The sequence below is a fragment of the Eutrigla gurnardus genome, assembly GCF_963514095.1.
Source record: "Eutrigla gurnardus genome assembly, chromosome: 13".
Taxonomy (NCBI): domain Eukaryota; kingdom Metazoa; phylum Chordata; class Actinopteri; order Perciformes; family Triglidae; genus Eutrigla; species Eutrigla gurnardus.
This window is the reverse complement of record NC_139936.1, coordinates 28160386-28188209: the sequence shown is the minus strand read 5'-3', so window position 1 is coordinate 28188209 and position 27824 is coordinate 28160386. Positions and strand designations below refer to the sequence as shown.

Genomic DNA, 27824 nt, shown 5'->3' with positions numbered 1-27824 from the left:
CCGGACTCGCCACCGAGAATCCTGCCCGTATACAGGCAATCGAACCGGGCCGGAATGTCGGGACCCGTGCCCTCAGACCCGGGCGAAAAGCCCTTGCAGCTCAGTCACGCTCCGGCCGGTCCAGGTCCGCGCCAAGCCACAATTACGCACCGCGAAGCCGGACTTCTGCTCCGCCGCAGACCCGTAGACCCTCGGATGCGTTGCGGGGAATCCAGACGTTAAATAGAGACCTCAACCACGCCGAACTGTCGGGACTCTCACCGTCAGAGCTTGCTGAAAAGCCCTCGGACATCGGTCAAACACCGGCCCGCCCAGCCCCACGCGAGTCCACACAGGCGGACTCTCCGTCGAACGCGAAACGCCAAGACGCGCAGCACGCAAACCAGCCGGGAGACAGACAGCTGAACACGGCCGAACTCGGGCCACTTGTGCCCACAAGGCTGTGTGAAAAGCCCATGCACCTCACCCAAGCACCGGCCGGTCCAGCTCCGCGCCGCGCCACAATGACGCACCGCGAAGCCGGACTTCTGCTCCGTCCGTAGACCCGTAAAACACTCGGACGCGTCGCGGGGATTCCCGCAGGTAAATAGACACAAGAACCCAGCCGAACTCTCGGCCCTGATGCCCCCAGACCATGGTGAAAAGCCCGCGGTCCTCACTAACACACAGGCCCGCCCAGGTCCACAAGAGTCCACACAGGCGGACTCTCCGTCGAACGCGAAACGCCAAGACGCGCCGCACGCAAACCAGCCGGGAGACAGACAGCTGAACACGGCCGAACTCGGGCCACTTGTGCCCACAAGGCTGTGTGAAAAGCCCATGCACCTCACCCAAGCACCGACCGGTCCAGCTCCGCGCCGCGCCACAATGACGCACCGCGAAGCCGGACTTCTGCTCCGTCCGTAGACCCGTAAAACACTCGGACGCGTCGCGGGGATTCCCGCAGGTAAATAGACACAAGAACCCAGCCGAACTCTCGGCCCTGATGCCCCCAGACCATGGTGAAAAGCCCGCGGTCCTCACTAACACACAGGCCCGCCCAGGTCCACAAGAGTCCACACAGGCGGACTCTCCGTCGAACGCGAAACGCCAAGACGCGCCGCACGCAAACCAGCCGGGAGACAGACAGCTGAACACGGCCGAACTCGGGCCACTTGTGCCCCCAAGGCTGTGTGAAAAGCCCGTGCAGCTCACTTAAGCACCGGCCGGTCCAGCTCCGCGCCACGACACAATTACGCACAGCGAAGCCGGACTTCGGCTCCGTCCATAGACCCGTAAACCCTCGGACGCGTTGCGGGGATTCCCGCAGGTAAATAGACGCAAAAACCCAGCCGAACTCTCGGCCCTGATGCCCCCAGACCATGGTGAAAAGCCCGTGGTCCTCACTAAAACACCGGCCCGCCCAGGGCCACAAGAGTCCGCACCGGAGAACCGGGAACTCTGCCGGTAACCCCCCCGATTATAGGCTCAAAACCCCGGCCGAACTCTCGGGCCTGACGGACTCATGGCGAGCTCCAGACGACCCCGGCACCAGGCGGCCCCGTGGACCCATATGAGGACCCGTGCATCCGATGACAGAGCAGCAGTGCTTGGCTTTCGGCTTGTACATGGTGGCGGTTAGGCTGTCGAGTACAAGTGAAGCGAGTAAGAAAAAATGGCGGATCCTTGTTCAGGTAGCCGGCGTAATGTGGGCGGGGATATGCCATGAAAATGCAATGACTATGCAAGAATATGCAAAAGACCGGATTGTGACGTCACAATACGGTCAAAATCCAAACGGCTCGTTTAGAGACTAAATTCCTGACTCTGCCAGTTACTAAATATTGACTTAGTTGTCAAAACTCATGTTTAAGGGGTCGGGAGACAGAAATATACAAACTAAAGCAAGGAAAAAGTCAGTTTTGCATAATATGTCCCCTTTAAGTATTCACTCACCCATCCAAATAATTGAAGTCAGGTGTTCACTCACTTCCATGGCCACAGGTGTATAAAAGCAAGCGCCTAGGCATGCAGACTGTTTCTACAAGCAAATTAGTGAAAGAATGGGTTGCTCTCAGGAGCTCAGTGAATTCCAGCGTGGTACTGTGATAGGATGCCACCTGTGCAACAAGTACAGTCGTGAAATGTCCTCATGTCCTCACTCCTAAATATTCCACAGTCAACTATCAGTGGGATTATAACAAAGTGGAAGCGATTGGGAATGACAGGCACTCGACAAGAAGTGGTAGACCACGTAAAATGACGGAGCGGGGTCAATCGCTACAGACCTCCAAACTTCACGTGGCCTTCAGATTAGCTCAACAGGGCTCCAGACTAACTTTTTGCATTGGTTGCACTGGTGCAATTAAGGTGCACCCACATTTTTCATCGCGTCGCCTTTAACGCCAAAAAGTCACCTTTTTATCGCTCTCCTTTTACATAATGACACCCCCTTATGGCCTAGGTTAACTGCAGCACCATCAGCACCCAGAGGAACCGTTTTCTCCAGCCAATCTGCACACTGATGCCCAAGCGCAGTAAATGCTTGCTTTGTGGCAGCATAAATTCCTCAAGAATAAAAAGATCATACAGGTCACTAGTCTATAGATTGCAAATGGAAAACTGTTTATGTGATCTTAGCCTAGCCTAATTATATTTTTACTTAGGCTATTCATTTTTAATAATAATATTAGGAATAGGCTACTATACAATTTCCTATTCATAACGTAACGCACTCCTTCGTAGAGACGTCTGTGTCGCCGTCAATCATGAATGACGTGTACGTGGCGTTTCCAACCTCCGCAGCTGTCTTGTTCTTTAGTGTGTCGGCATTTTTTTCATCAGAATAATTTCGGACTTAAATTTAGTGAACGGCAACTCCTCCTTTGCAATATTGTATGCGACGTTGAATTTTATAATCATTTCAGATTCCTCAGCGGACGTGATTGAAACAGCCTGACGCTGAAATGCAGCTGGATGAGGGGCCATTTTATTAACACACTTATCACGGCATGTAGTATGCTTTTTGGACATATTGCGCTTTTTCAATGTCTCGATGCGAAATGTTGTTGACTCTTCCACAAACGCACTATTACCGGCCAAATGCTGACCGCACTCCCGACAATAAATGCAGTGCATTGAGTCCCTTTCTTCATCGTACATCAGCCAGGGAAATTGCTTCAACCAGTCCTGTCTGAAGGCATATTTTTGGGCTTTTTAGTCTCGGGGCGAGGCTTTCTGCCTCTCTTCATTATCAAAGAAAATCGAAGCGCTCAGCGTCGAAGCGCTCAGAGTACCTGCTCTGCTCGCTCGCATTTTCGAACTGACACAATTTACAGCAGTGAAAAGGACCACAGCCAATCAGAGGCAAGGACCCGCCCGAGCTCTGTCTCTTATTGGTTTAGACCACGATACCGTCAGGAGAACATAAAGAGATGCTGCGCTTATGATTTTCTTTTTCACCCGAGCAGCGTTAGGTGCACCAGTGCGACCTACAATTTTTTTCAGTCGCACTCATAAAAATTTTGGCCGCATATGCGACCAAAATGGTCGCACTCTGGAGCCCTGTGTAGTGTAAAATATTAACTCTTACCAGAGTAAAATTGACTCTGGAAACTTAACTCTATCTTCAGAGTACATTTAACACTGTAGATAGGGACCATATGTTCACTGAGGTAGTGTTGAAATGAACTCTTTAAGTGTTATATTAACACTTACTTGCCGATTTTACTGTGTAGGGTTTAATATGACGTCGGTCCACCCTTTGCAGCAATAAAAGCTTCAACTCTTCTGGAAGGCTGTCCACAAGGTTTAGGTGCGTTTATGGGACTTTTTGACCATTCTTCCAGAAGCGTATTTGTGAGGTCACACACTGATGTTGGACGGGAAGGCCTGGCTCTCAGTCTCCATTCTAATTCATCCCAAAGGTGTTCTATCGGGTTGAGGTCAGGACTCTGTGCAGGCCAGTCAAGTTCATCCACACCAAACTCTCTCATCCATGTCTTTATGCACCTTGCTTTGTGCACTGGTGTGCACAGCCATGGCCAAGCCCAGCTCCTGAAAAACAACCCCACACCATAATCCCCCTCCACCAAACTTTACACGTGGCACAATGCAGTCAGACAAGTACCGTTTGGCAACCGCCAAACCCAGACTCGTCCATCAGATTGCCAGATGGAGAAGCGTGATTGGTCACTCCAGAGAACGTCTCCACTGCTCTAGAGTCCAGTGGCGGCGTGCTTTACACCACTGCATCAGACGCTTCGATTTTCTTTGAAAATGAAGAGAGGCAGAAAGCCTCGCCCCGAGACTAAAAAGCCCAAAAATATGCCTTCAGACAGGACTGGTTGAAGCAATTTCCCTGGCTGATGTACGATGAAGAAAGGGACTCAATGCACTGCATTTATTGTCGGGAGTGCGGTCAGCATTTGGCCGGTAATAGTGCGTTTGTGGAAGAGTCAACAACATTTTGCATCGAGACATTGAAAAAGCGCAATATGTCCAAAAAGCATACTACATGCCGTGATAAGTGTGTTAATAAAGTGGCCCCTCATCCAGCTGCATTTCAGCGTCAGGCTGTATCAATCACGTCCGCTGAGGAATCTGAAATGATTATAAAATTCAACGTCGCATACAATATTGCAAAGGAGGAGTTGCCGTTCACTAAATTTAAGTCCGAAATTATTCTGATGAAAAAAATGCCGACACACTAAAGAACAAGACAGCTGCGGAGGTTGGAAACGCCACGTACACGTCATTCATGATTGACGGCGACACAGACGTCTCTACGAAGGAGTGCGTTACGTTATGAATAGGAAATTGTATAGTAGCCTATTCCTAATATTATTATTAAAAATGAATAGCCTAAGTAAAAATATAATTAGGCTAGGCTAAGATCACATAAACAGTTTTCCATTTGCAATCTATAGACTAGTGACCTGTATGATCTTTTTATTCTTGAGGAATTTATGCTGCCACAAAGCAAGCATTTACTGCGCTTGGGCATCAGTGTGCAGATTGGCTGGAGAAAACGGTTCCTCTGGGTGCTGATGGTGCTGCAGTTAACCTAGGCCATAAGGGGGTGTCATTATGTAAAACGATAAAAAGGTGACTTTTTGGCGTTAAAGGCGACGCAATGAAAAATGTGGGTGCATCTAAATTTTGTGCTGGTGCACCTAAAAAAAAAAGTTAGGCGCACCAGTGCAACCAATGCAAAAAGTTAGTCTGGAGCCCTGCTACACTACACTGAGAAGTGTTAATCAAGTTTTACACTATGTAAGAAGTAACACCCATAGTGTTATTCACATTTAACACTAAAGAGTTAAGTGTTACGAAATAATGTTTCCAGTGTTAAACCTACTTTATACTATGTTGATTATGAAATTACTCCAAAGAGTGTTGATTTTTAGCCAACTCCTGTTCTGTAAATCTATAACTAGTTTGCAGATTAAATGGAGTCTGGATACGTTGTAAAACTGGTAACTTTACTGAGCAATATCACACATGTACATCATTCATCGCCTCGCTAGTTCTAATCACGTAGCACCTTTAGGACGTACAAGTGCAATGCAATTTGGGTAACGTATTTCTTTTCACACAGGCACTCCCTTTCAATGCAAATCACATATTACCTAAACCGTGTGTAAATGCAAAAGATGCACATTAAATGCATCTAAATGAAATTCTCTTTTAAACAAACATATGTTGTATTTGTAAACAAATCAATATTCAAATAACTCAAAATATTCAAATGTCAAATATGACATTAAAAGTTACAACAACTCCTACCAGTGTCACATATAATCTACTCTCTCCCAGTGATACGACACAAAACGTAATCTTTGCAGGGGGGGAAAAAACACACACACAATTGTATCCATATCTTAATACATATTTATTCCAAGTAAACATGAAATATTGGCATTAAATGTAAACATATGTAAAATCTCAAATCTTATCACAGTCTCCATTATAAAAACATATTTTCAGTTGAATGCTGGAGAAAATCTCATGTTAAACTGCATAATACTGTATTGACAATCATCACAGCCGTGAAAATGTCTTTAAAGTGCATTTATAATGCTACACACTGAATAATTTTAGCAGTGTTCAACCAAGAGCAGACTTTGCCATCACCTGGAAACAATCAACCAAGTCAAACCAAAATCTTCCAAATAGGTCACTGCATGAGATATGTAAGTATAGTGTATGTGTACAGATGTTTTTCACAACAAATACAGACAAACGGAGGTCTGCAAAACTCTCCTTTACAAAAACCTTCATTGTTAGTGGCAAAGATCTTGGTTGGAATCAATCAGTATGGTGACAGAAATGTATCTAAGGTTGAATAACAATGAATAACTTTTGCTTTAATAAAACAATCCACCATCACGAAACAATGACGAGTCAATGATTTTCAGTGAGAGGGAATACAAAGTCAAAACCAAAAACTCTGGTTAAGGCTGCATCATATGGTATCAATATGGTACTACAAACAGGGAAACATCTGTTGAATCATATGCCATTTGAACATCCATTGGTTTAAAATAGAGCAACTGAACACCTTAGGTGCCTGGGATGGCTTGTACAAAACCTTAAATGCATGGAAATGTGCGTCAAAACAAATAGTTAATATAATTAATTAATAATAGTTAATAACCCTCACCAGAGCCAATAAGTACAACTTGCTCATCTTTCACTACAATAGTGCTGATCTTACAACATACTGGCAACTCCTCATTAATCAATCAATCAATCAATCAATCAATCAATCAATCAATCAATCATTTATTTGTCATTGCCATAAATAACAATGAAATTCCGTTGGAGCATACAACCTTACATAGTGAAAAGTGCATAGTACAAAAAGTGCAAAAATGTGCAATGGTGCAGAATCCCACGGGCATGTCATGTACACGAAAGAAGGACAAAAACACAAAAAAACACAAGGGGCGCCAGAGTACATTGTCAGAGGTAGTATAGTGTGTGCTGCAGCAATGCAGAGACCAGTTCACAGTTATTATAAGATGGAGTATGGTTACTGTCCATGTGAGGGGAGGAGAGAGAGGAGGGGGGCACTGTTCAGCAGCCTCACTGCCTGAGGGTACAGGCTGTGGGCCATTCTGGTGGTTCTGGCAGATAAGGCCCTGTACCTTCTACCTGAGGGCAGCAGGTGGAACAGGTGATGGGCCGGGTGGTGTTGGTCATGCAGGATGTTACGCACTCTCTTCAGACAGCGGGAGGTGTAGATGGTACTGATCTCTGGTAGAATGGTCCCCATGATTTTCCCCGCTGTTTTTACCACCCGCTGGGGTGCCTGCTGTTCGGCCTTAGTGCAGCAGGAGAACCACACAAGGAAACCGTACGTCAGAACACTGCTGATGGCACAGTTGTAGAAGTTCACCATCAGCTGTTTCTGGATCCCGGCATTCTTCAGTTGCCTCAGGTAGTAGAGCTGTTGCTGGGCCTTTCCTACTGCTGAGGCGGTGTTGATGCCCCAGGACAGGTCCTCAGTGATGGTCACTCCCAGGAATTTGAAGTGCGCCACCCTCTCCACCGCCTCGCTGCCGATAGAGAGTGGAAGGTGGTTGTTTTGTCTCTTTTTGCGGGGGTCCACAATAATCTCCTTGGTCTTCTTGATGTTCAGTATGAGATTATTAACCACACACCATGCTGCTAGATGTTGCACTTCAGTCCTGTAATCCGTCTCATTATTGTTGTTGATGAGTCCGAGCACTGTGGTGGCGTCGGCGAATTTAACAATGAGATTGGAGGGAGAAGAAGCAGGGCAGTCATGTGTGTACAGAGTGTAGAGCAGAGGACTGAGCACACACCCTTGGGGAGCCCCGGTGTTGATTGAAAGGGTGGAGGACGTGTACTTGTCCACTCTCACACTCTGTGTTCGGTTTGTGAGAAAGTCCACAATCCAGTTGCACAGTGAGATGTTTAGTCCAAGATGGTGTAATTTAGCTTGGAGCTTGAAAGGCCGGATTGTATTAAAGGCCGAGCTAAAGTCGACAAAGAGGAGTCTCGCATAGGTGTTCTTCTGCTCAAGATGCTCCAGTAGTGAATGAAGCACAATGGCAATAGCGTCCTCAGTCGACCTGTTCTGTTTGTACGCAAACTGGTGTGGATCAAGTGTTGGTGGTATTGCGCCTTTAATGTATTTGATGACCAGTCTCTCAAGGCATTTGGCGGGAATGGGGGTGAGTGCCACAGGTCTGTAGTCATTCAGACACGTGACATTTGACTGCTTGGGGATGGGAACAATGGTGGCTGCCTTAAAGCAGGCGGGGACCCATGATGTAGACAGTGATGTGTTGTAGATGGAGGTGAAGACATCCGTTAACTCCGGATGTCTTCACCTCCATCTACAACACAGTGTGTAGTGTGCAGTAGTGTGTCTAATCTCAAGACACACTACTAAACCAGGGCGATATTCAGAACCATAGTGCTTTACCCATTTCACCAAAAGAACATTGAGTCATCTATTAACTAGTGCAGCAGCCTGGCCCTAACCTCAGCAACACGTGGGCTCTCCTGGACTTGACCAATATCTATGTTGTAAATGGTTATCTGAATGAAGGTGTACATGCGTTGGAGCATCTGGTTGTACATGGTACCTAATACAAAGTGTGCTTTAAAGGAAAACACCACCGCATTTCCATACTGAACTATGTTCTGCTCTGATCTTAGACGAGGTGATACATACCTCCCTCTCCTCTGTGCGTGCACTCAATGGCTTTAGCGCGCACTCCGTGCAGCGCTAATTTGCTAGCATGTAGCTTGTCCCAGTATATTCCTTAGGATCCAAAGGGGGGTGAAGTTAGAAGCGACCAAGCACTTCCACGTTGTCCCTATTTAAATACGGTTACGTGAGTAGTTACACGACCCAAGTTTGGTTACACAAAATGAAACGGATAACAAGGATAACTATATAGTATGGCGGAATAACAACTGGAAGCACTTCGACGTCGGCGCAGTAATATCATCACTCAAAACATGACGGGACTATATACCTTCTGCTTGTTTTCACAACCCTGTACGATGCACGTTATAACCATGATGTTTGATTGTTCACAAACTATCTTACTACAACCTGATGCTTCCTCAACTGTGCACAAACTACTACAGGTAGTGCAGGCGACGGCGTGCAGGTCACGTAGGTTCTATTGACGGAAGTAAGAGGGGGAGCGGCGTGATGATATTACTGCGCCGACGTCGAAGTGCTTCCAGTTGTTATTCCGCCATACTATATAGTTATCCTTGTTATCCGCTTAGAAAAATTGGCATGTTTCATTTTGTGTAACCAAACTTGGGTCGTGTAACTACTCACGTAACTGTATTTAAATAGGGACAACGTGGAAGTGCTTGGTCGCTTCTAACTTCACCCCCCTTTGGATCCTAAGGAATATAAAGCTGGGACAAGCTACATGCTAGCAAATTAGCGCTGCGCGGAGTGCGCGCAAGAGCCATTGAGTGCACGCACAGAGGAGAGGGAGGTATGTATCACCTCGTCTAAGATCAGAGCAGAACATAGTTCAGTATGGAAATGCGGTGGTGTTTTCCTTTAAAGAGTTTGTCAAAAGCTCCCAGGGTACTGGTTGACTTGCACGGTATGACCTGCTTGTCCAGAATAATGAAGAACTCATGGATGGTGCTCCTCTTCATCCCAACAGCAAGAATATACGGTTGAGTGGTGCATTTGATTGCATCAACATGTTCTTGAAGACTGGTTCCACTCTGAGGATAAAGAAGAAGTCAAAATTAAAAGTTGAAAATCAGAGATTAAAAACAGTCCCATTCTCTTATTGCCATCTGTAAAGATAATCCTCATAAGCAATAACACAAACCTTCTTGAACACGACAAGATGTTTCTCAGTTTGGGCTGCAGACACCTTGCCTGGTCTTCTCCGGCCTTGGGAGGAGATGATGTACTTGATATTCAATTTTATATCAAGTACATCAACTTATTACTTACCACCAGAGCACCATAGTACATTCTGAAAGAAAAAAAGAAATTAAAATATGTAAACCTGATATTCTCAGAGCAAATTAAAACCCGTGAAAGATGAATAACATAGCCTACTGTTTTTTTAGTTTTTTCCCCAGAAAACTTGTCGTCATGAAAACGTGTCACTCATCTACTGTTTGGACCAGAGTGAAAACACACGTGTCTGAACACGAACCGAGTGCTGCGCACCGTGCGAAAGCAGCTTAAACCAGCCTTGCAGCACTGCTGCTCTGGCTAACAGCTAACGGCTAACAGCTAACAGTAGCTGACTGAGCCTCTTGGAGCCGCGGCTCAGTTCATGTTAACGGGGGTCGACTCGGTGCATTCCTCTCAGTCTGCCGTTGAAATAGCGGGTCCAATGAGCATGTCCGCATGTCCGTGACATGTCCCGGTATGCTCAACCAAATTGTGACGTGATGCTAAAGCATTTGCTCGGCTCAAATATAAATAATAAATACGACTGCATCAACAAATTTGTCGTCATTTTACTGAAACAAATGTGCAACTATGACACATAACACACCACAACAGCCCGTCCTCGCAGACATTAACTACCTTGTGTTGTTTTTGTTCAGTTTGGTGTTGCGTGGTCAGCCATGTGGCTGGTACATTTAAGCTAACCACCGACCCGATATCACGTTAGCCATTTGAAATTCGGTATTTGAAGACACGTACCAACATTGACTAGTGTGGTAAATGACTCCGTCCCTTTATTCTTATACAGATTCAACTTGAATGAAGAAAAAACAACGGCAATAGTTTATCTAGAAAAACTTACCACAGTATTTCGATGCGAGGAAGATGGCGATGCCAGAGTCCACGTTCTCAGTTTGACTGTGGAAGTTGATGGGCGGGGCTTTTCAGAGTTTTTTTTTTTTTTTTTTTTAACACTGGAAGGTATCTTGCTCTAATCGGTGTTGATTTAACTCTGAGAGAGTCAATGACACTGACAGAGTAAAACCACGGTCAACTCTGATTATTTTCACCAACACTGGAAGTTTTCTTGTTCAATTTTACTCTCTCCATTGTTGGAAGAACTCCGTAAGAGTTCAAATACTTTGACAACGCATTTTTAACATTGGCAAATTTATTGTGTATGGATTAAGATTGGGTTGTCACTTAAGTTCATATGCGAGTCAAGGCAGGTGAGCCAATACTTTTGGCAATATAGTGTGTATATATATTTATATCTGTACATAGTTGTCAAATGTTGTGTAGTGACCAGATTAAATAAGCCACCGAGGGGTGAACGGATGAACTTGATTCGGACGTGTGTTATGGGCTAAAAATATACCAATGTCCAATGACCTGTATATCTTTCGATGTGGTGATCCGTTTATTTTACATTCATATCAAAATTCAAATCATAAGTGTCCTTTCAGCATAAGCAGCTGAACGGTCAAACACTGTTTGCCTCCTCCATTCAACACACCTGGCTCCCATCACCTTGGAGGTTAAAGGGGCCATAATATGAAAAACAGGTTTTCACTGGTCTCTACACCTATAAACTGGTCCTCCCTGAGCCTGCCAATTCCCAGGATGAGGAAAACAAGCAATTCCTGCATGCAGCCCACCCTCTGGCTGTTCAGATTTAGCTCCTTTCGTTACATTTACATTTAGGTCATTTAGCAGACGCTTTTGTCCAAAGCGACTTACAATAAGTACGTTTGTCAACAGAAGGAAACAAAGAAACCACAACGTATCATTGCCAATAAAGTAAGAGCTAAAAATAGAACAAGATCCTCATCTGAGTAAAGTAGTACCTTAAGAGCAACAGTGCTATGATCAGAGTGCTATAGGCTATTTTTTTGGGGGGGGGGGGGTCATGCTATGTAGAGTCAAGGTGAAGTCTGAACAGGTGAGTCTTCAGCCTTTTTCGGAAGATGGCAAAAGGCTCTGCTGTCCTGACATTGGTCGGGAGTTCGTTCCACCACTGAGGCGCCAGAACAGAGAAGAGTCTGGACTTTGCTGAGCGACATTTGTTTGATTTCAGCGATGGTGGTACCAGCCGGCCAGCTGAAGTAGAGGAGCGAAGTGCTTGCTTCGGGGCATGAGGTTTGACCAGTGTTTGAAGGTTACTAAGGAAAGGTGCATTTGCATAAGCCCGAACTCCTCTGCACGATGATAGGAGATCCGAAAGGGGGGCGTTTCGCAACACAGCGCTGAGAGCCAACAGCGCGGACTGAGAAAGCGGACAGACAGCGCCAACCAGAGAGACCCACGGAGAGCGCTGACGGAGAGCACGGACAGACCGACAGCAGGACTGACAGCCCAGGCCGACAGCACGCACGGACCCGCGTGGACCCACAGCACGCAAGGACCCACAGCAAGCATGGAGAGTGTGGACCAACATCACGGACAGACAGCGCGGGCAACCAACAGACCCATAGCTGCAAGCACGGAGAGCGGCACGGAGAGAACGGGCAGACAGCGCACACGGACCCACAGCGTGCACGGAGAGTGCAGCCCAACTTACCGGTCATGGCGCTGGGTGATCCAGCTGGTGCTCCGTGAATAAAGCCCTGTGCAGGTGAAGCTGGAGATAATCCTCCGTCTGTCTCACGCACTCTGGTGCGTCTTCTGCTGCCTCCGGTCGGACGGACCCGGGGGCGTGTGTCCGACAGAGCGCCGTGCACGGCGGTCCGGGTCTGGTCTCTTGCGTTTCATTTTTATGGATACGGTCCGTGTTAGCTTCTATGTGTGTGCTAACCACTTCACATCGGGCTGCTTCAGTAACGAGGGTCAGTACAAAGCTGGCTTTGCCTCGACACTGACCCTAGTAAAAGTATCTGTCCCCACAATACGGGCCCCAGCAACTTAACCTGAGCCACATAGGCGAACCATAGCGATACATCCACGTAAACATTGCCGCATGCTGCCGCTTAGCGCAAGCCTTCCTGTCTCTCTCCGAGTAGGCGATGACAGCCGGAGCTCATTAGCATTTAAAGGTGCAGACACAGAAGCAGCATGTTCTCCGTAGAGCTCATTTGAGCAACTTTTAGACCGCTGAAATTCAGGACCACAGATGGTTTGGGGCAATGCATATCGAATACAGTGCTGTTGGACCTCTGACAGCTGTGTGAAATTGATGAAAACAGTATAATATGTGACCTTTAACTATATGCACTTTGGAGCAATGCTCCACCCTGTGTCCAACTCAAGAACTGCGTGTATACAGTCAAAACTATATTATGGCTCCAACATTATTAGGTTTTGTCTGTAAAGAATGTTCTATACACAGTAAAATACAATTTGGTCAGCACATAAATACAATTACTACACAATTATCTGATCCAGCATTTTCAGGCAAGTAACAAGAAGGAAGCCTTTCCTAATGGCCCATATACTACCCATAAATAAGAACATATTGATATTGTGTGTTTAAGGACATAAAATAATAAAGAACTTTTCATCAATACTCAGATTACCCATCACTTCAATCACCAGTGTCAAAGAGAGTACATAACTGGATGGATAATCATCATACATATCAAGCTGACCTGTTATTCTTTTATTGAAGGCTGAACTCATGAAACTTCTTATCTGCTCCTTGTTAGGAGGAAAATGTCTGCCTGCACTGGGCAGCTCTTTCTGGCTGTGATGACATTGCCCAGGCTCTGCTGGAGGCTCGATGTGACCTCAATGCTGTCAATATTCACGGTGACTCAACGCTACATGTTGCCGCCCGAGAAAACCACCTGGAGTGTGTGATGTGAGTGTGTAGGAACAACACTTGTGTTATACACATTTATCAAAGATAAACAAAAAAAAAAAATAGGTTTCTGTTTTTTCATACCTTCATACCTTCCTGACATGTCAGTGGTGTATCTGGTATATGACAGGATATGTCGTCAGGGGCGCCGGTTCAACTGTTTCTTCCCTGGAAACTTTTGAAAGGTACTGACCCCTGCAGACTGGGAACATCCCACAAGAGCTGCAGTTTTGGAGATGATCCAGTCTTCTAGCGTCACAGTTTGGCCCTTGTCCATTTTTCCTGCTTTTAACAAACGATATAATCAGTGTTATTCACGTCACATCAGATCATAATGTTATGGCTGATCGGTGTCAGTTCTATGAATGATTAGTATTATTATTATCATTATGTCACCACACCCAAAGCAGATTAACAATTATTTCTTATTGTCCTCAGACAGGTAACTTCTTCTTTTATTTATATTCTGAATTCTTAACCTGCACTCTGCTGCCAAACTGGAGACTGGATTTACCAGACTAGTGGTATTTACTGACCTTGAAAGCACTTGCTTCACTGGGAAGAAAATTGCATGCACTCCTGCAGCAGTGGCACAGATGCACTCCAAGGTCCAGTCCATCAAAAAAAAGGACAGGATTTTCCATCACATTTCGAAATATTCAGTTAACGCTGCCTTGTACTGTTTTGCTGTTGGTTTTAGCTTCAATGCCCCCATACTGGTCGATCCCTTGATACACCAGTTTGTGTTTTTAAGCCTAATTGTAATACTACACGAAAAGTTTTTCTGACTTCAAGCGTAAAAATAATCAAAAATCACCATCTGCAGGTTGTTTCTGTCTCGGGGAGCTGACATCAATCAGAAGAACAAGGAGGGAGACACACCTCTGGACTGCTGTCTCTATGGCTCCAAGGTGTGGACGGCCATGAACACCAATAAGAAGCTGACTGATGCCAGGAGAGGCAGGGACTGTCATGGAGAAAGAGTGCTCAGCAGGTGTGCGTGTGTGTATAACCTGTATGTGACTGTTTTTTATAATACACATTTCTGCTGCCTGGTCTTCCATTGAAGAAGAAGAGTGCACAACAAGATCATATCATAAAAAGACCACCATTCAAACTGCAATTGTGGGAAAAAAAATTAGACGTCAATGTCTGCCATACTGGGACAAATCTCAAATATCTCAAATATCCAAAAGTGTTTACCTCCCTATCTCCACCAACCTTAGTTAATCTGTGCTTACTTGATGGGTGTTGTGATTTGATTTAGTGTTTCCTTTAAACTGTGGCAGCCTACCAAGGTCTATTTTGTCACACCCCAGTTTCATAATGTACTGAAAATATTTGTACACTTCTCTACAGTGGGATGACTGGCCCCTTCCTCCCTCATTTCCTCTGAAACAGCGCACAGGGACCAGCTGTATTTTGGCTTGAAAAGTGAAATTGGCTCACGGCTCCAGTCGTGTCAGCTTCACAGAACGGTCATTCCACGCCAACTCACCTAAATTTCAGGAACCTACCCAGGTCACCTCCTCATATTTCACTGGAAAAATTCTTGAATAATAATATATAGTAGATTGTAGTTTGTACCCACCATGCAAAATATTAGCTTTCAATTCCTCATAGTTTCAGAATAACAGACCTTTGAAAGCCATGTGCAGAAAATGCATTTTTTTTCCAATTTAAGGAAGTTTTAATTTTATAATGGATTTATGTAGGTAATATTGCAGATATCTACTAAGTGGCATACAAATGGTAATTATGGCATCAGTTAGCCTCTGCAATATCACTCTACAGGAAGGTAAAAATGGCTTTTTGGCCAAAACGAGCTAAAATAAGGTGAAACTATAGGAGCCATCCTAAAACAACTCTGAATGTTATATTATTACAATTATAGGATCGTTATCTATTCACATGTATTATGTTCATCACCTAACCATCACAGTTAGGTTATAAAATAATTATAAAATATTGAAGATAATATGACCATGTGGCTAGGGATTTAGGATCTTCACATTTTGTATTAAAATTGTCCCATATAAGATACATCTACTGATCAAATTATTTTAACGAACGCCCATGGCTTCATATTTAAGGTTTTTTTTTTTTTTTTATGTACAAGGACATTTTGAAATTGGGACTTTTTTCATATTCAGGGGCTTATAAATCTGAAATGCAATGCTCTAGCACAGTGATATTGCAGATATTTATCAACATATACACAATTTCTGATTCTGGTATGAGAATGCCTGAAGAATGTTTGTTTTTATATCTGTAGGCAGCTGAAGTGGCAATTTGTCCACACATGGTAATTATGCAGGGGCCTAACCCTATAAGTGAAGTTATGTGACATTTTTTTCTATTCGTAAATGGTACATTGGGAACATTGTCACAAGAAATGATGATGAAAAATATGTGTTTGTGAGGAAGGGGCAACACATTCCCATGGCCTCCAGAAAACAGGAACCTTGCCACATGGTCAAATCATTGGACAAAAAAGTTACTGAAGTTAGAAAATAACATATTTTTCGCACAATGCTTTTTTGGGGTCAAATTTCAAAGGTCAGTATTTCTGAAATAATAAGACTTGATAGCTAATATTTTGCATGGTGTGTACAAACATAGATCTACATTTTATATTGTTTCCAGCAAAATCTGAGGGTGTGACCTGGGGAGGGACGGAGCCGACTGTTCCTGGCGTTAACCTGGGTGAAATACCCTCATTGCGTCACGGGCCTGCAGCCGTGTCTGCAACTCACCCACATGCTTTGTGATTGTGACTTTTTTGCCGTGTTATCACTAGGGGTGGACCAATATTGGATTTTATCATAACTCTCACAATAAGTTGATTGTGGTGAATTTCCATTATCAGGATAATTATAAATATTGTGACTTCAAAAAGCTGTCTAGCTTTCTATCAAGATAGACAAGTAAAAATTTAGATTTAGATTTAGAAAAACAGGATACAAAAATGTTTCATCATTTATGATGATGTCTTATGAGACAGTAACAATATACTTTTGATGATTATTGGGATAATATCGTGAATCGTCTTTATTTTAGCCACAATAATCATGACACGAAATGTTCATATCAGTGTTTAAGTCTGCATTAAAAACGTTAACTTAGGTAAACCTAAAATAGCATCAATATCAAAATGTACAAAAATAAAAGTATACTCATTATGCAGCCCCTTATGTCAGGCCCTTTTCATTCAATAATCATTATTGATGCATTATCTGTTCATCACTTTAATGGTGCAGATTTAGGTCATTTTAACACTTAAGATATACTACTTATATTACATTGTAGTTCATACAGTGATTTATATGTAGTATTCTAAATCCGAATCTGCAAATTAGCCTATCTAATAACTGATGTTGTCAAGTAATCATAGGGAAGTTAAAAAAAACATTTCCTTTCAGATGTAGGTGACTGAGGGACCAATCCCCTACTCTCCAATAGAGGGTCAAAGGTCTCACAAATTCCACATATGGGAAACACCGTGCTTTACATTCGTTGAGCTGGAGGTTGGTATCAAGGCACCCAGTGGTTGCTTGGGCTGCCTGCTCACGGTATCATCCATTATTGTTGGTTGTGAGTTAAATTTTGGGTGTGCATATTTAAGAATAATGACTGAGCTGTGGTGAGAAGGATGTGGTTGTTAGAGGGTGAGAGGACATTACTCTAATGCTACGTGTCCACAGGGGCATTTTTAAACGTTGGTTGACGCGCCGCTTGCCAGTATTGCACACTTGGTGGGCTGCCACTAGGAGGATGATTGACAGGTGCCCTCCTTCATACAATCACGCGCACACTTCATGGCTGCACCTGATTGGACGAACGCAACTGCATAGCTTATTTCTCGCGTAAAATTTTTTCAGAAACATTTCGGTGAACTATTTTCGGAAAATAAGAGAACGTTTCCAAACGAGCCGCCATGTTGGTCGGTTTGAACTCCGGGAGCAGACAGGCCACCATTGAAAGCGTTCGTCCAATCAGGTGCAGCCATGAGGTGTGCGCATGATTGTATGAAGGAGAGCACAGCAAATTTTTCGCACAGCATAACTGACATAAATGCGCAAATTTGCGCTGTGGGCAAATATGAATGAGGCGAATATGCAACATTTTATTTCATCAGGGAGGGGGGAGGGGCAGAGGGGAAGACTTGACATTGTTTACCTGTTGCATGCAGTACATCCATGAGGTGATGGAAGTCATCTTTGAGTTTCACAGACTGTTGTGAATTTATGTTGGTTCATCAGCCGTTGCATGGACTGTGGAGATGGAGGGGGGGTCTTGAAAACATTGTTGTGTCATGTTTTTCACGTTGTTTTTGATGTTCTTTAGGTATAGATTCAGGTCTCTGTATATTTTTCTTTTTACCATACATATTTAAAACACATTTTAAATTAAAATTAAATTGTTCCTTCTTGTAGGGACATTTCACGGGGATACGAGGCAGTTCCTATCACCTGTGTAAATGGTGTTGACAGTGAGCCGAGTCCTGAAAACTTTAAATACATACCCGACAACTGCGTCACCTCCCCACTGAACATTGACAGGGACATCACTCATTTACAGGTAAGATTTCAGCTCTTTGAACATTCTACATTTAACACTGTGCTAAAAGGAAAGATGCACATTTCCTATCTCTGTGTATTTTAAGAATAATTCTGGTGACATTCTCTATTAAATTCCATGTATAGACCAAACAGATATTATCTACTAACAAGTATTTTGTATAAAAGCCTGATTTATCTTATTTCTATGAACCTTAGAGTTCCATTAAAAACACACTTGCAGGCATGTTCCTTCCACACAATTTCATAAAACAAGAAGAGGTGAAATCTAGTATATGGTTGGACTGTATGTGGTCAATGTGCTTATTTGAGTAAAATGTTAGAATTGCACTAAATGACCCAAACCCCTTACTCATATCTTAAGCATAATGCATAATGAAGCAAATGGCACTTATTATATAGTGGATAGTTCATTCATTAGTCAACATTTCATACAGTTAATATAAAGTGAAAGATATGAGCCCATGTAATTGAAAGCATTTCCTGTTTTTCTGGTACTCAATGTTACTTAGTTACTGAAAAAACGTGTTGGCATCGCTGCTGATTTAACTTTCAGGCTCTGATTAACAGTGAACTCTTTAGCTTTTAGATTCACCATATTCTGTGTGCTCTAGACGTGTCTTCAATGCAACTTTTTTGCTCACTCCGACGACTGTGAACGCAGCTTCATGAGCAACGCATCTTGGTGACGTAGTAGGTCTACGTCACTCGACTGACCAATGGTGCAACTTGATCAGTCAGTAACTTACTTACTTACTCAGCCACAGAGCCAGTTATAGGGATGGCCCTCTACAGTCCAGCCAAAATTAGTAGTAAAACAATGTAATAATGTTAAAACCAGTCATAAAACAAGTATGGGAAATATTTAATAACAATAAAAGTGACATCCAATAAAAGCAAAAGTGGAAAATAAAGGTAATTTTCTAACAATATATTTTGATCTGTTTCTTAAAACTATTAACAAAAGTTGCTTGTCTAATATGTGCTGGAAGTTTGTAGTTTATTTAGACTCAGTCCAACATTCCCCGTCCTGCTGCCACAAATACTCACTAGAGCACGACATGAGGATTCATCCGCAGCTGAAAACCATCTACAGCAGGGGTGTCAAACTCAACTTACCTGGAGGTAGAGTCTGGGTGAGGCTGGGCCGCATCAAGTATTCCACAAAAAAAGGGGATCAAGTATTCCAAAAAAAACAACCGATCCAATCTTCTCAATCTTTACTAATAACAATTCAGAACATGCAGAACATGAATGGTTCTTCAGAACATAGGCTTCTCTTACTTCCTCCTACTATATACTATATTCAGGTGCGCTCAATAGTCCAGAAATGATGGTACAATTGACCAACGTTGCTAATCCGTGTTGTTGTCACAAGCCTGAGCTATGGTAACATTGGGATCCAATCATCCTGACTGCATGTGGCTTGCTTTGAGTTTGGATCTCAGTGAGGTGTGAACAGCATGTGGACACTATCTGGACAATTTGTAGGTCTTCATCATCTTCTCCCAGCATGGGATTTCCTCTCCTGAGGAAAGCAAAGGAATGAGAGGAAAACCAGGTCAGGAGCCCAGCTGAGACCTGCTGTCTGAGACCCTGTTTACATGTAGGAAAAACGCATATATTTTCATGCGGTTTGGCATTTCATTTACATGAAAACAAGTTTTATCACGCAAAAACCTTCATTTCTGAAAACTCCGGCCAAAGTGTAGATTTGTGAAAACGCCGTTTTCGTGTTTGCGTGTGTACTGGGTGAAACGGAGTGTTAGGTTCCCAAACATCACAGCATGTGACAGAAAATACTTGTCAGGTGTGCGTCCAATCAGGCAGGTCACATTGAAATGTCAATGGTGGACAACATGTGGACACAACGTGAGTGTCGATCTGGTGCATCTGATCACAAAACTTTAATTGAAAAGAAAAGTGTAACCACGGCAAACATTGTTGCTGTTGGTCTTTTAATGGGATTTGTTGACAGTGAGAAAAATTGAGAATATCGCCAGCTGTATCCTTTAAGTGAGATTTGGCAGGTTTGTGAGATTGCAACTGGTTTTGTTATTCATGTCAAGTGAGTTGGGGGACGTAATGAAACCTGCAAGCAACAGCTGTTTACCAAATATCTGATGTCAATTTTCCTTTGCCCTGACCAAATTAAAAGAGGAAACAAAAGGACTAGCTGTTTATTTTTTCCACTGATTCTGTGATATCATGTAGAGTTCTCAACGGGTTCGGGTCTAAAATATAAGCAAGTGACTCGGGTCCGGTCGGACCTCTGGCTTAATTTTTTCCGCTCAGTGGGGAAAAAAAAAATGTATTAATCATCACTGCTGTTCACCGTAAAGAAAGTCTGGCTGCTGTTTGTAACGTGCATCATGGAGAGGGGCGGGGGCAGACCTGACGCCGCTGCGTGCACGCCTTTAGCCTGGAGAAGTAGATGGAGTTGGTGAAAAGTTAACTTGCCGCAAGTGAATTCACCGTCGCCGTCTTCTGGTCATGATAATACGTGTATGAGAAAACATACACGGTGGGCCGGGTTCGGGCAGATAATCCATGTTGATGTGTCGGGTTACATCGGGTCCGGGCTTTAAAAGCCACGGGCCGGGTCGGGTCGGCTCGTAATTTTCTGGCCCGTTGAGAACTCTAATATCATGTACATTAAATGAGGTCAATAACAATAAAGCAATGTAATAATAGCTGATTTATAATAGCTCAGTGATTGTGTCATTCAGCACTGCAGCTGTACAGACGACTGCTCATCCAGTACCTGCATATGTGGTCAGCTCAGTCTGCGATGTTGGTATGATGGTGTAAGTTGACACACACACACACACATACACAGACACACATTATTACATTCAGCTAGAATTCTGTGACTACTTTTCAGTGTCTTCCACATTTTACTTGTCTATTTGATCATATGTTTTCATACAATGTCACTTCAATTGGTCAGATGAATTTAATCCAAATGGAAATTGGGATTGGCTAACACATTTTAGTGGACCTAGTAGGGGATGTTAAAACATTCTCCTTGTCTCATTCTGTCTGCAGTATTTACATTGCAGATTTTGCCTTAGCTTTCTTAAAGTGTGTTCACAACAACCGTGAAGCAAATTTTCTTGCTCTGCAGGGAACCAAACACCTGTCTGAGCATCCAGAGGTTCTCTGTGAATTTCACCAAGCTGTATTCATGGTATAGAGCAAGACACACTGTAATTTGATTGAAATAAATGGATGGAATGGAGGTCAGATCGACCAGAGGTAGTCCATGCTAACATTGTAGCTGCTCCATCAAAATTCAAAATAACGTCATCCATACATAAATACGAGAGACATTGTTGTTTGTACCATAGACAGTGTACAGGTTATTGACGTCCATTTCTACACATAGTTTGGATGAGTCTGTACTAATGATGCACTGTCTTATAGTGGTTGACCGATATGGGTTTTTCAATGGCCGATGCCAATATTTAGAGAGCAGGGCGGCCGATCTATAATGGCGATATCATGTTTCTGTTAACATGTTTTAAGTTGCATTGCATCTGTGCATTGCTTTTATAACAAAATGGCTCGCCTCACCACCGGCCCCTCTGCGAGGGTGTCTACAGATGTGTCTGTGGACATTTTTTGTTTATCGGCCTCGTGAGCGCAGGCTTTGACCGATGCCGATCATCTCAAAATGCCATAAATCAGCTGTCGTAGAGGTCGTTGCGTTGCATCATCCGTGTGTATCGGACAACCCAGTGGCTGCTTTTGCATTTACTTTATATACAATTGCCCCCCACAAAAAATGTGCTTCACATTTGGTGTGAACACAGCATTACAAAGCAGAGGGCACAGGTTTAATGCCTTCTTTCTAATTTGTGTTTTTATGCCTACCCACCTTTAACTGGGGTAGCTGGAGGTAATGTGTACTCATGTTGTCTCTTATGATATCTCCGGAAGGGTTTGAGCAAATTTCAGAACATGCTAACTCAAGAGTTCATATTGTACAACTATACTTGAATGTCTCATAGGATAAACTGATGTAGTGATGGTATTTTGGACAGACTGGATGGCAGTTATCCTAGTTTTACCAAAAAACCCTTCTTCCTAGGAATCAAAGACCAAATATCTGGTTTTCTGACAGCAACATATAACTTGTCTAAAGAGTAAATCTGTGTTTTATCCCTGATAGCACTTTGTAACATGTCATTGGTGCCTGTGTAGGAGGGTCGACTACCACTTGACTTCTGTCAGAGGGATCCCCCAGTGCTGTTCGAGTGTAACCATGCCTGCTCCTGTTGGAGGACCTGCAGAAACCGAGTGGTCCAGAATGGAATGAGGTGACTTATTCCACTTTCAGACATTCACCTGCTGGTCTTATTAAATGCCTCAATGTGACTGTTTGTTATCGGAACTTTCCTCCCTTATGAAAATACTGCATTTCCTGCATTAAAAGCCAAAAATAAAAACCTCTCTGGTTTCTTCATGGTAAGATTTTAATATGAAGCTGCAGCAGTGCATAGTTCTAAACAGGTGTCAACCTTCATTTCTGAACAGTGAAGCCAAAACTGATGTGCCTTAATCCTGCATTCTCTCTACTTGCCATCAGGGAGCGACTCCTGGTTGCAAAAAGAAGTCCGGTTGCATGGAAGTCTATGAGAAGACGGCCATACTTCTTACTTCATGTATTATCAAGTTTATGGTCTCAATCACTAGTTCAAGTGTCTTCAATCCAGCATGATGTTCATTTAGTTTATTCCCATTTAGAGTCAAATAGACCATAAAGGTGGGCATGCTTTAAGGCGTGGCTACCTTGTGATTGAGAGTTTGCTCCCTTGCCCTTTCTAACTATTGTGGCCCCGCTTCCATCACGACCATGCTACCACCCTACCATGCTACCAATGCAATTATCCATCCATCCATCGTCACGGGGGGGCTGGAGCCGATCCCAGCTGTCATTGGGCGAAGGCAGGGTACACCCTGGACAGGTCGCCAGTCTATCACAGGGCCGACATTCACGCTCACATTCATACCTACGGGCAATTTAGAGTCACCAATTAACCTATCCCCGTCCTGCATGTCTTTGGACTGTGGGAGGAAGCCGGAGAACCCGGAGAGAACCCACGCTTACACGGGGAGAACATGCAAACTCCACAAGAAGGAACCCGGGGCCGACCCGGGGATCGAACCCGGGACCCTCTTACTGTGAGGCGAGAGTGCTACCCACTACACCACCGTGTAGCCACCAATGCAATTAGCTACTAAGATTTATTTAACACTTTGGCAATGGCCAAAATGCAGAACTTGAGGCTTCAAAATCCACAAACAACTGGGTGATGTCCCAATGACTATGTCCACCTCTTATACAGTCGATGGTTGAGTCATTCGCAGAGTGCTTGTAGAACTGTCAACAAGGCGAAATGCCGATGGAATCACTTCTTTAAATTTAGCTACAGCACTATCAGATAGACACCTAGAATACACTTGACTAAGGACTTGTAGACTAGTAATAAGAATTCAAAAGTTATTAAATTGAAATAAACCAAATGGAACTGGCTATTGTGTTTTCCAGGTTGAATGTGAAAGACTAAGAGCAAGGCTTTTAAATGCCGTTATAAGTAAATTTATATTTGTTTATATATTGTTTTAATAGGCTTGATCAATTTAAGCCTATTACATCCCAATATTCCTCTGATGTGTGCTTCTGCTGGATGGGATAATTGTCTTGTTTGTTTCAGAGCCCGGCTGCAGCTCTTCAGGACACAGAAGATGGGCTGGGGAGTGAGGGCCATGCAGGATATCCCTCATGGAACATTCATTTGCGAGTGAGGACAGGCTCTCATAAGAGAAACAACTGCATTCCATGTTTTCCAGCATGAAATATTGAACAGAAGCTTTCCCACTAATGCTTCCACAGGTATGTCGGTGAGATCATCACTGATGCAGAGGCTGATAAAAGGGAGAATGACTCTTTCCTCTTCACCCTCGACAATAAGGTGATTTAATTAGTTTACATGAATGTTAAAGGTGCTGTAGGCGAGTGTGCATGTTTTTTCTGAGACACAATGTACAAAAATGGTTTACCAACTCTTGACATTTTCAGGTAAGAGAAGAAAATGATGTGGTGTGTCGCATTCGCTGCAGTTAGTACTCTGATTTTCAGCAATATGAAAGATGACTACGAGAACTAGTGTGAACCTTGTAGTATGAATAGAAATGATTCTAAACTATTAGGGCCAGGACTTTAATTAAGATTAATTAATTACACAAAAATTAATGCGTTAAAAAAATTGACGCATTTTAATCTCACTTATTTTTTCACCGCGGAACGTTTCTCACTGCATCCAGTGAGAAGCTTCAGGCGGACTGATTATACTGGAGCACCAACTAGCGTTCATGACTTCAGACAACAACAACCCACAGTGAACCTGAATGAAGAAGAAGCTGATGAGACCGCTTTGGTTGGCCCTGTGGATGGGAAATTTTGTTATAAAAAACGAACGGATGGAAGCGTCGATAAGAGCATGGTTGTGTGCAAGCTATGCAACAAGGAATTTGCATATCACCGCAGCACATCGAGCCTCAAGTATCACCTCAATGCAAAACATATAGCAGCTAGCGTGGACGCTAGCGTGGTAGCTAGCGTCAGAGGGTTAACCCTCGCCAACAGAGAGATGTTTTCTAATAGTCAGGGTTTCCAATGTTCTGAATGTACTTGAAAGTATTGTGTTTTACTTAAAAAAAACAGTGTTATAGTTTACAGAAGGTCTACCTACCTATAGGCTACCTGAATTTCTGAAATGTACTATATTTCTAAATATGCTATTGCTACACTATATTGCTTATGTATGCAGTCATTATTCAATGGTATACTACAAATCCATGTGAAAAAAAATTACTTCTCACTGTTCTCAGGTCAAATATTTATATGCGATTAAAATGCGATTCATTTCGATTAATTAATTACAAAGCCTCTAACTATATTTACAATTTGGAGGCTGCATTTGAGGACTGAACGCATCACAGCAGCTGCAACAAGGCTCACTCATTTCAAAGACCTCCAGAAGCCAAGAAATGTGGCATTTTCACAGATTTAGAGGCCCAATTTATCCCAAGATTCATTACGTGCTGGTGATGATTGAATTTTTGATCAAAATGGCAAAAACTAGCGGATCAGCAGGGAGAGATGCGCCAGAAATACTCGGTAGACAGCCTCCATCATAATACAAAAGTTAGATACTATGCTCTTTCTTGTCAACTGCAGCTGATTTCAAAGCAATGGGACAGGCAAAGGTGACGCAAACACGAAATCCTCTGGGGACCAGATTGTCTCATTTCAGAGATAACTCAGTTAAGCCTTCACGGCCTAGAAAGGAACTGGCCAACACAGACAGAGAAGGTCGTGTCCTTCGCAGGATGCGGCCACTGACTTGGAACACAGCTAATGTGTGGGTTACGATCAAGTCAATTAGATATAATCATGGGTGACTTGAGTAGCTGTCTAGATTGCTATCGTGGTAGACAAGTGAAAAATAGAACCTGATCTCTGCGTCTCTGACGCAATACAAATTTGTTTCATGACTAAATGTATAGTGATACAAGTATGTTTTAGTGCCATGTTAAGAGTTTTTAAGTCTATTTTGATGATTATCAGGATTATATCGTGATTCACAATTATTTTGGCTAGTATAATAATGACAGGACTTTTTCAAGATGCCGATTGGGCGCTCTGGAGCGAGTACGAGCATACCTCTGATTGAACAACACTCCAGTGTTGCTGCTATTTAATTCCTCATAGATGTGTATATGAGCCATGCATCTCCAGCAGCTTCTTGTTCGAGGTGAAACGCACAGAACTGTTTGTAATATATAGGAATTAATGTATTCGTGTAGTGTTTTGTTTTATTTCAAATAATGCTTTGTAATATAATGGAAAATAATAATTGAACAAGATATTGTAATTTCTACGTGGTACATGGTGACTAAAAAGAGGTCTGACAAGAAAAGATGTATGTTTAAAGCAACATAACAAAAGTTATTTTAAAAGCGAAAGTAAAGGTGAACTAAAATGATTACCCAAACTGTCTGTTGTAAACATCCAACACAGTTTACAGACTCCTTCCTGCTTCAACGTAAGTTATCCTATGCAATGGTTGATTATTAGTCACATGCTGGTGCTCTCGTTCACGCTTTTATCTCCAGATAAAGTTTGTGTGTCTCATTTTGGTAATCATCTCTTGCAGGTGGGAGACGTACATTGTATTGATGCAAGACTCTTTGGTAATATCGGCCGCTTCATCAACCATCTGTGTGAGCCCAACCTACTGGCTGTGAGGGTGTTCACCATGCACCAGGATCTACGCTTCCCCAGGATCGCCTTTTTCTCCAGCAGGCCCATCAAAGCCAGAGAACAGATAGGGTGAGTGGCCGAAAAATAAGCTCTTCAGTAGAAATGAAACTAATCTGATCTGAATCTGAACATAAAGATAATCTTTCAGATTGATGTTTCTACCTCACCAGGTTTGACTATGGGGATCACTACTGGCGGGTGAAGAGCAAGTACTTTAGCTGCCAGTGTGGGTCTCGCAAGTGTTGCCAGTCAGCTGGTAGCGGATAAACTCACTGATGACCGCCGATCTGCCTGGACACATTCTGTTGCCTTGACTTCTTTAATGCCAGAAAAATGATCTTTTGAACAAGACAACATGAGTGAAGCTTTGATTATGTGAACACCAATTGGATTTTCTGGTATTCCGGTATTCCAAGTTTACAAGCAACAAATGAAAGATTGTGAAAATCTGTCCTCTCTGTGCTCAAGCTCCAACTGATTTACATACTGTATGAGAATGTGTTCACACAGCCAATTGTCAAGTTATTCCTTTACTAATGCAAATATCTGTGTAACAGTGAAGTAATGTTTAAGTAGTTTGAGCTCTTTTTAACTAAATGTCTAATTTGAAATTAAACATATTTTTAAAGCATTTTTGCATCCTGCTTTCTTATTAATTCATTTTACTTGTCAAGAGAAAGTATAGCCACAGCTTCAGGAACATTAGTGTGGTCTTTCTGGGTGATGAGGTCTAGCCAGGTGGGAACTGTTGGAAAGGCCTTAAACTTGCATTCTCTCATGGCACTGGCCATCAGGGGGCGACTCATCTGGTTGCCAAAAGGAAGTCAGATTGATTAATTGATGATCTCTGGTCTCAAAGCAAAATGGTACGAGCTTTAGAGGAAAATCCCTGTATGTGCATATACTTCACCCTTGCATGCCTACCTATATTCAACTCAAGCGTGTACCAGAAATCTTTGAAAAGAAATTAAGAAGATGAAGAAGACACCAGTGTAGCTTCCAAAATCAAGGCTAGTCAAACGGAGCTTTAACAGCTGCGTCAAAAACATCCTTAAAGCATAGCCTCCATAACAGTGTGAAGGGGTGGCTAAAGATGACGTGGGGACACTGTGCATCACCGCCATGTCCACCAGCTGCATGGAGATGGGCATCCACTCAGACGCAGTAATTAGCCCTACTCAGACATTCTGGCTCAGACACGTGACCTCG

General features: G+C 43.2%; 1 protein-coding gene across 3 annotated transcripts in view; it reads left to right on the top strand.

Moving 5' to 3' along the window:
- LOC311022746 (histone-lysine N-methyltransferase EHMT1-like) overlaps positions 1 to 27246 on the top strand; it is a 76179-nt gene extending 48933 nt beyond the window's left edge. For all 3 annotated transcript variants that reach the window (XM_084024271.1, XM_084024269.1, XM_084024270.1), the window contains exons 15-23: positions 13549 to 13703; positions 14530 to 14697; positions 18140 to 18284; positions 21013 to 21090; positions 22490 to 22605; positions 24004 to 24090; positions 24183 to 24261; positions 26509 to 26684; positions 26786 to 27246. In XM_084024271.1, the coding sequence (XP_083880397.1) occupies positions 13549 to 13703; positions 14530 to 14697; positions 18140 to 18284; positions 21013 to 21090; positions 22490 to 22605; positions 24004 to 24090; positions 24183 to 24261; positions 26509 to 26684; positions 26786 to 26882 (1101 nt within the window). In that variant the 3' untranslated portion in view covers positions 26883 to 27246. The remainder of the gene's footprint in view (positions 1 to 13548; positions 13704 to 14529; positions 14698 to 18139; positions 18285 to 21012; positions 21091 to 22489; positions 22606 to 24003; positions 24091 to 24182; positions 24262 to 26508; positions 26685 to 26785) is intronic.
- The last annotated feature ends 578 nt before the right edge of the window (positions 27247 to 27824 follow it).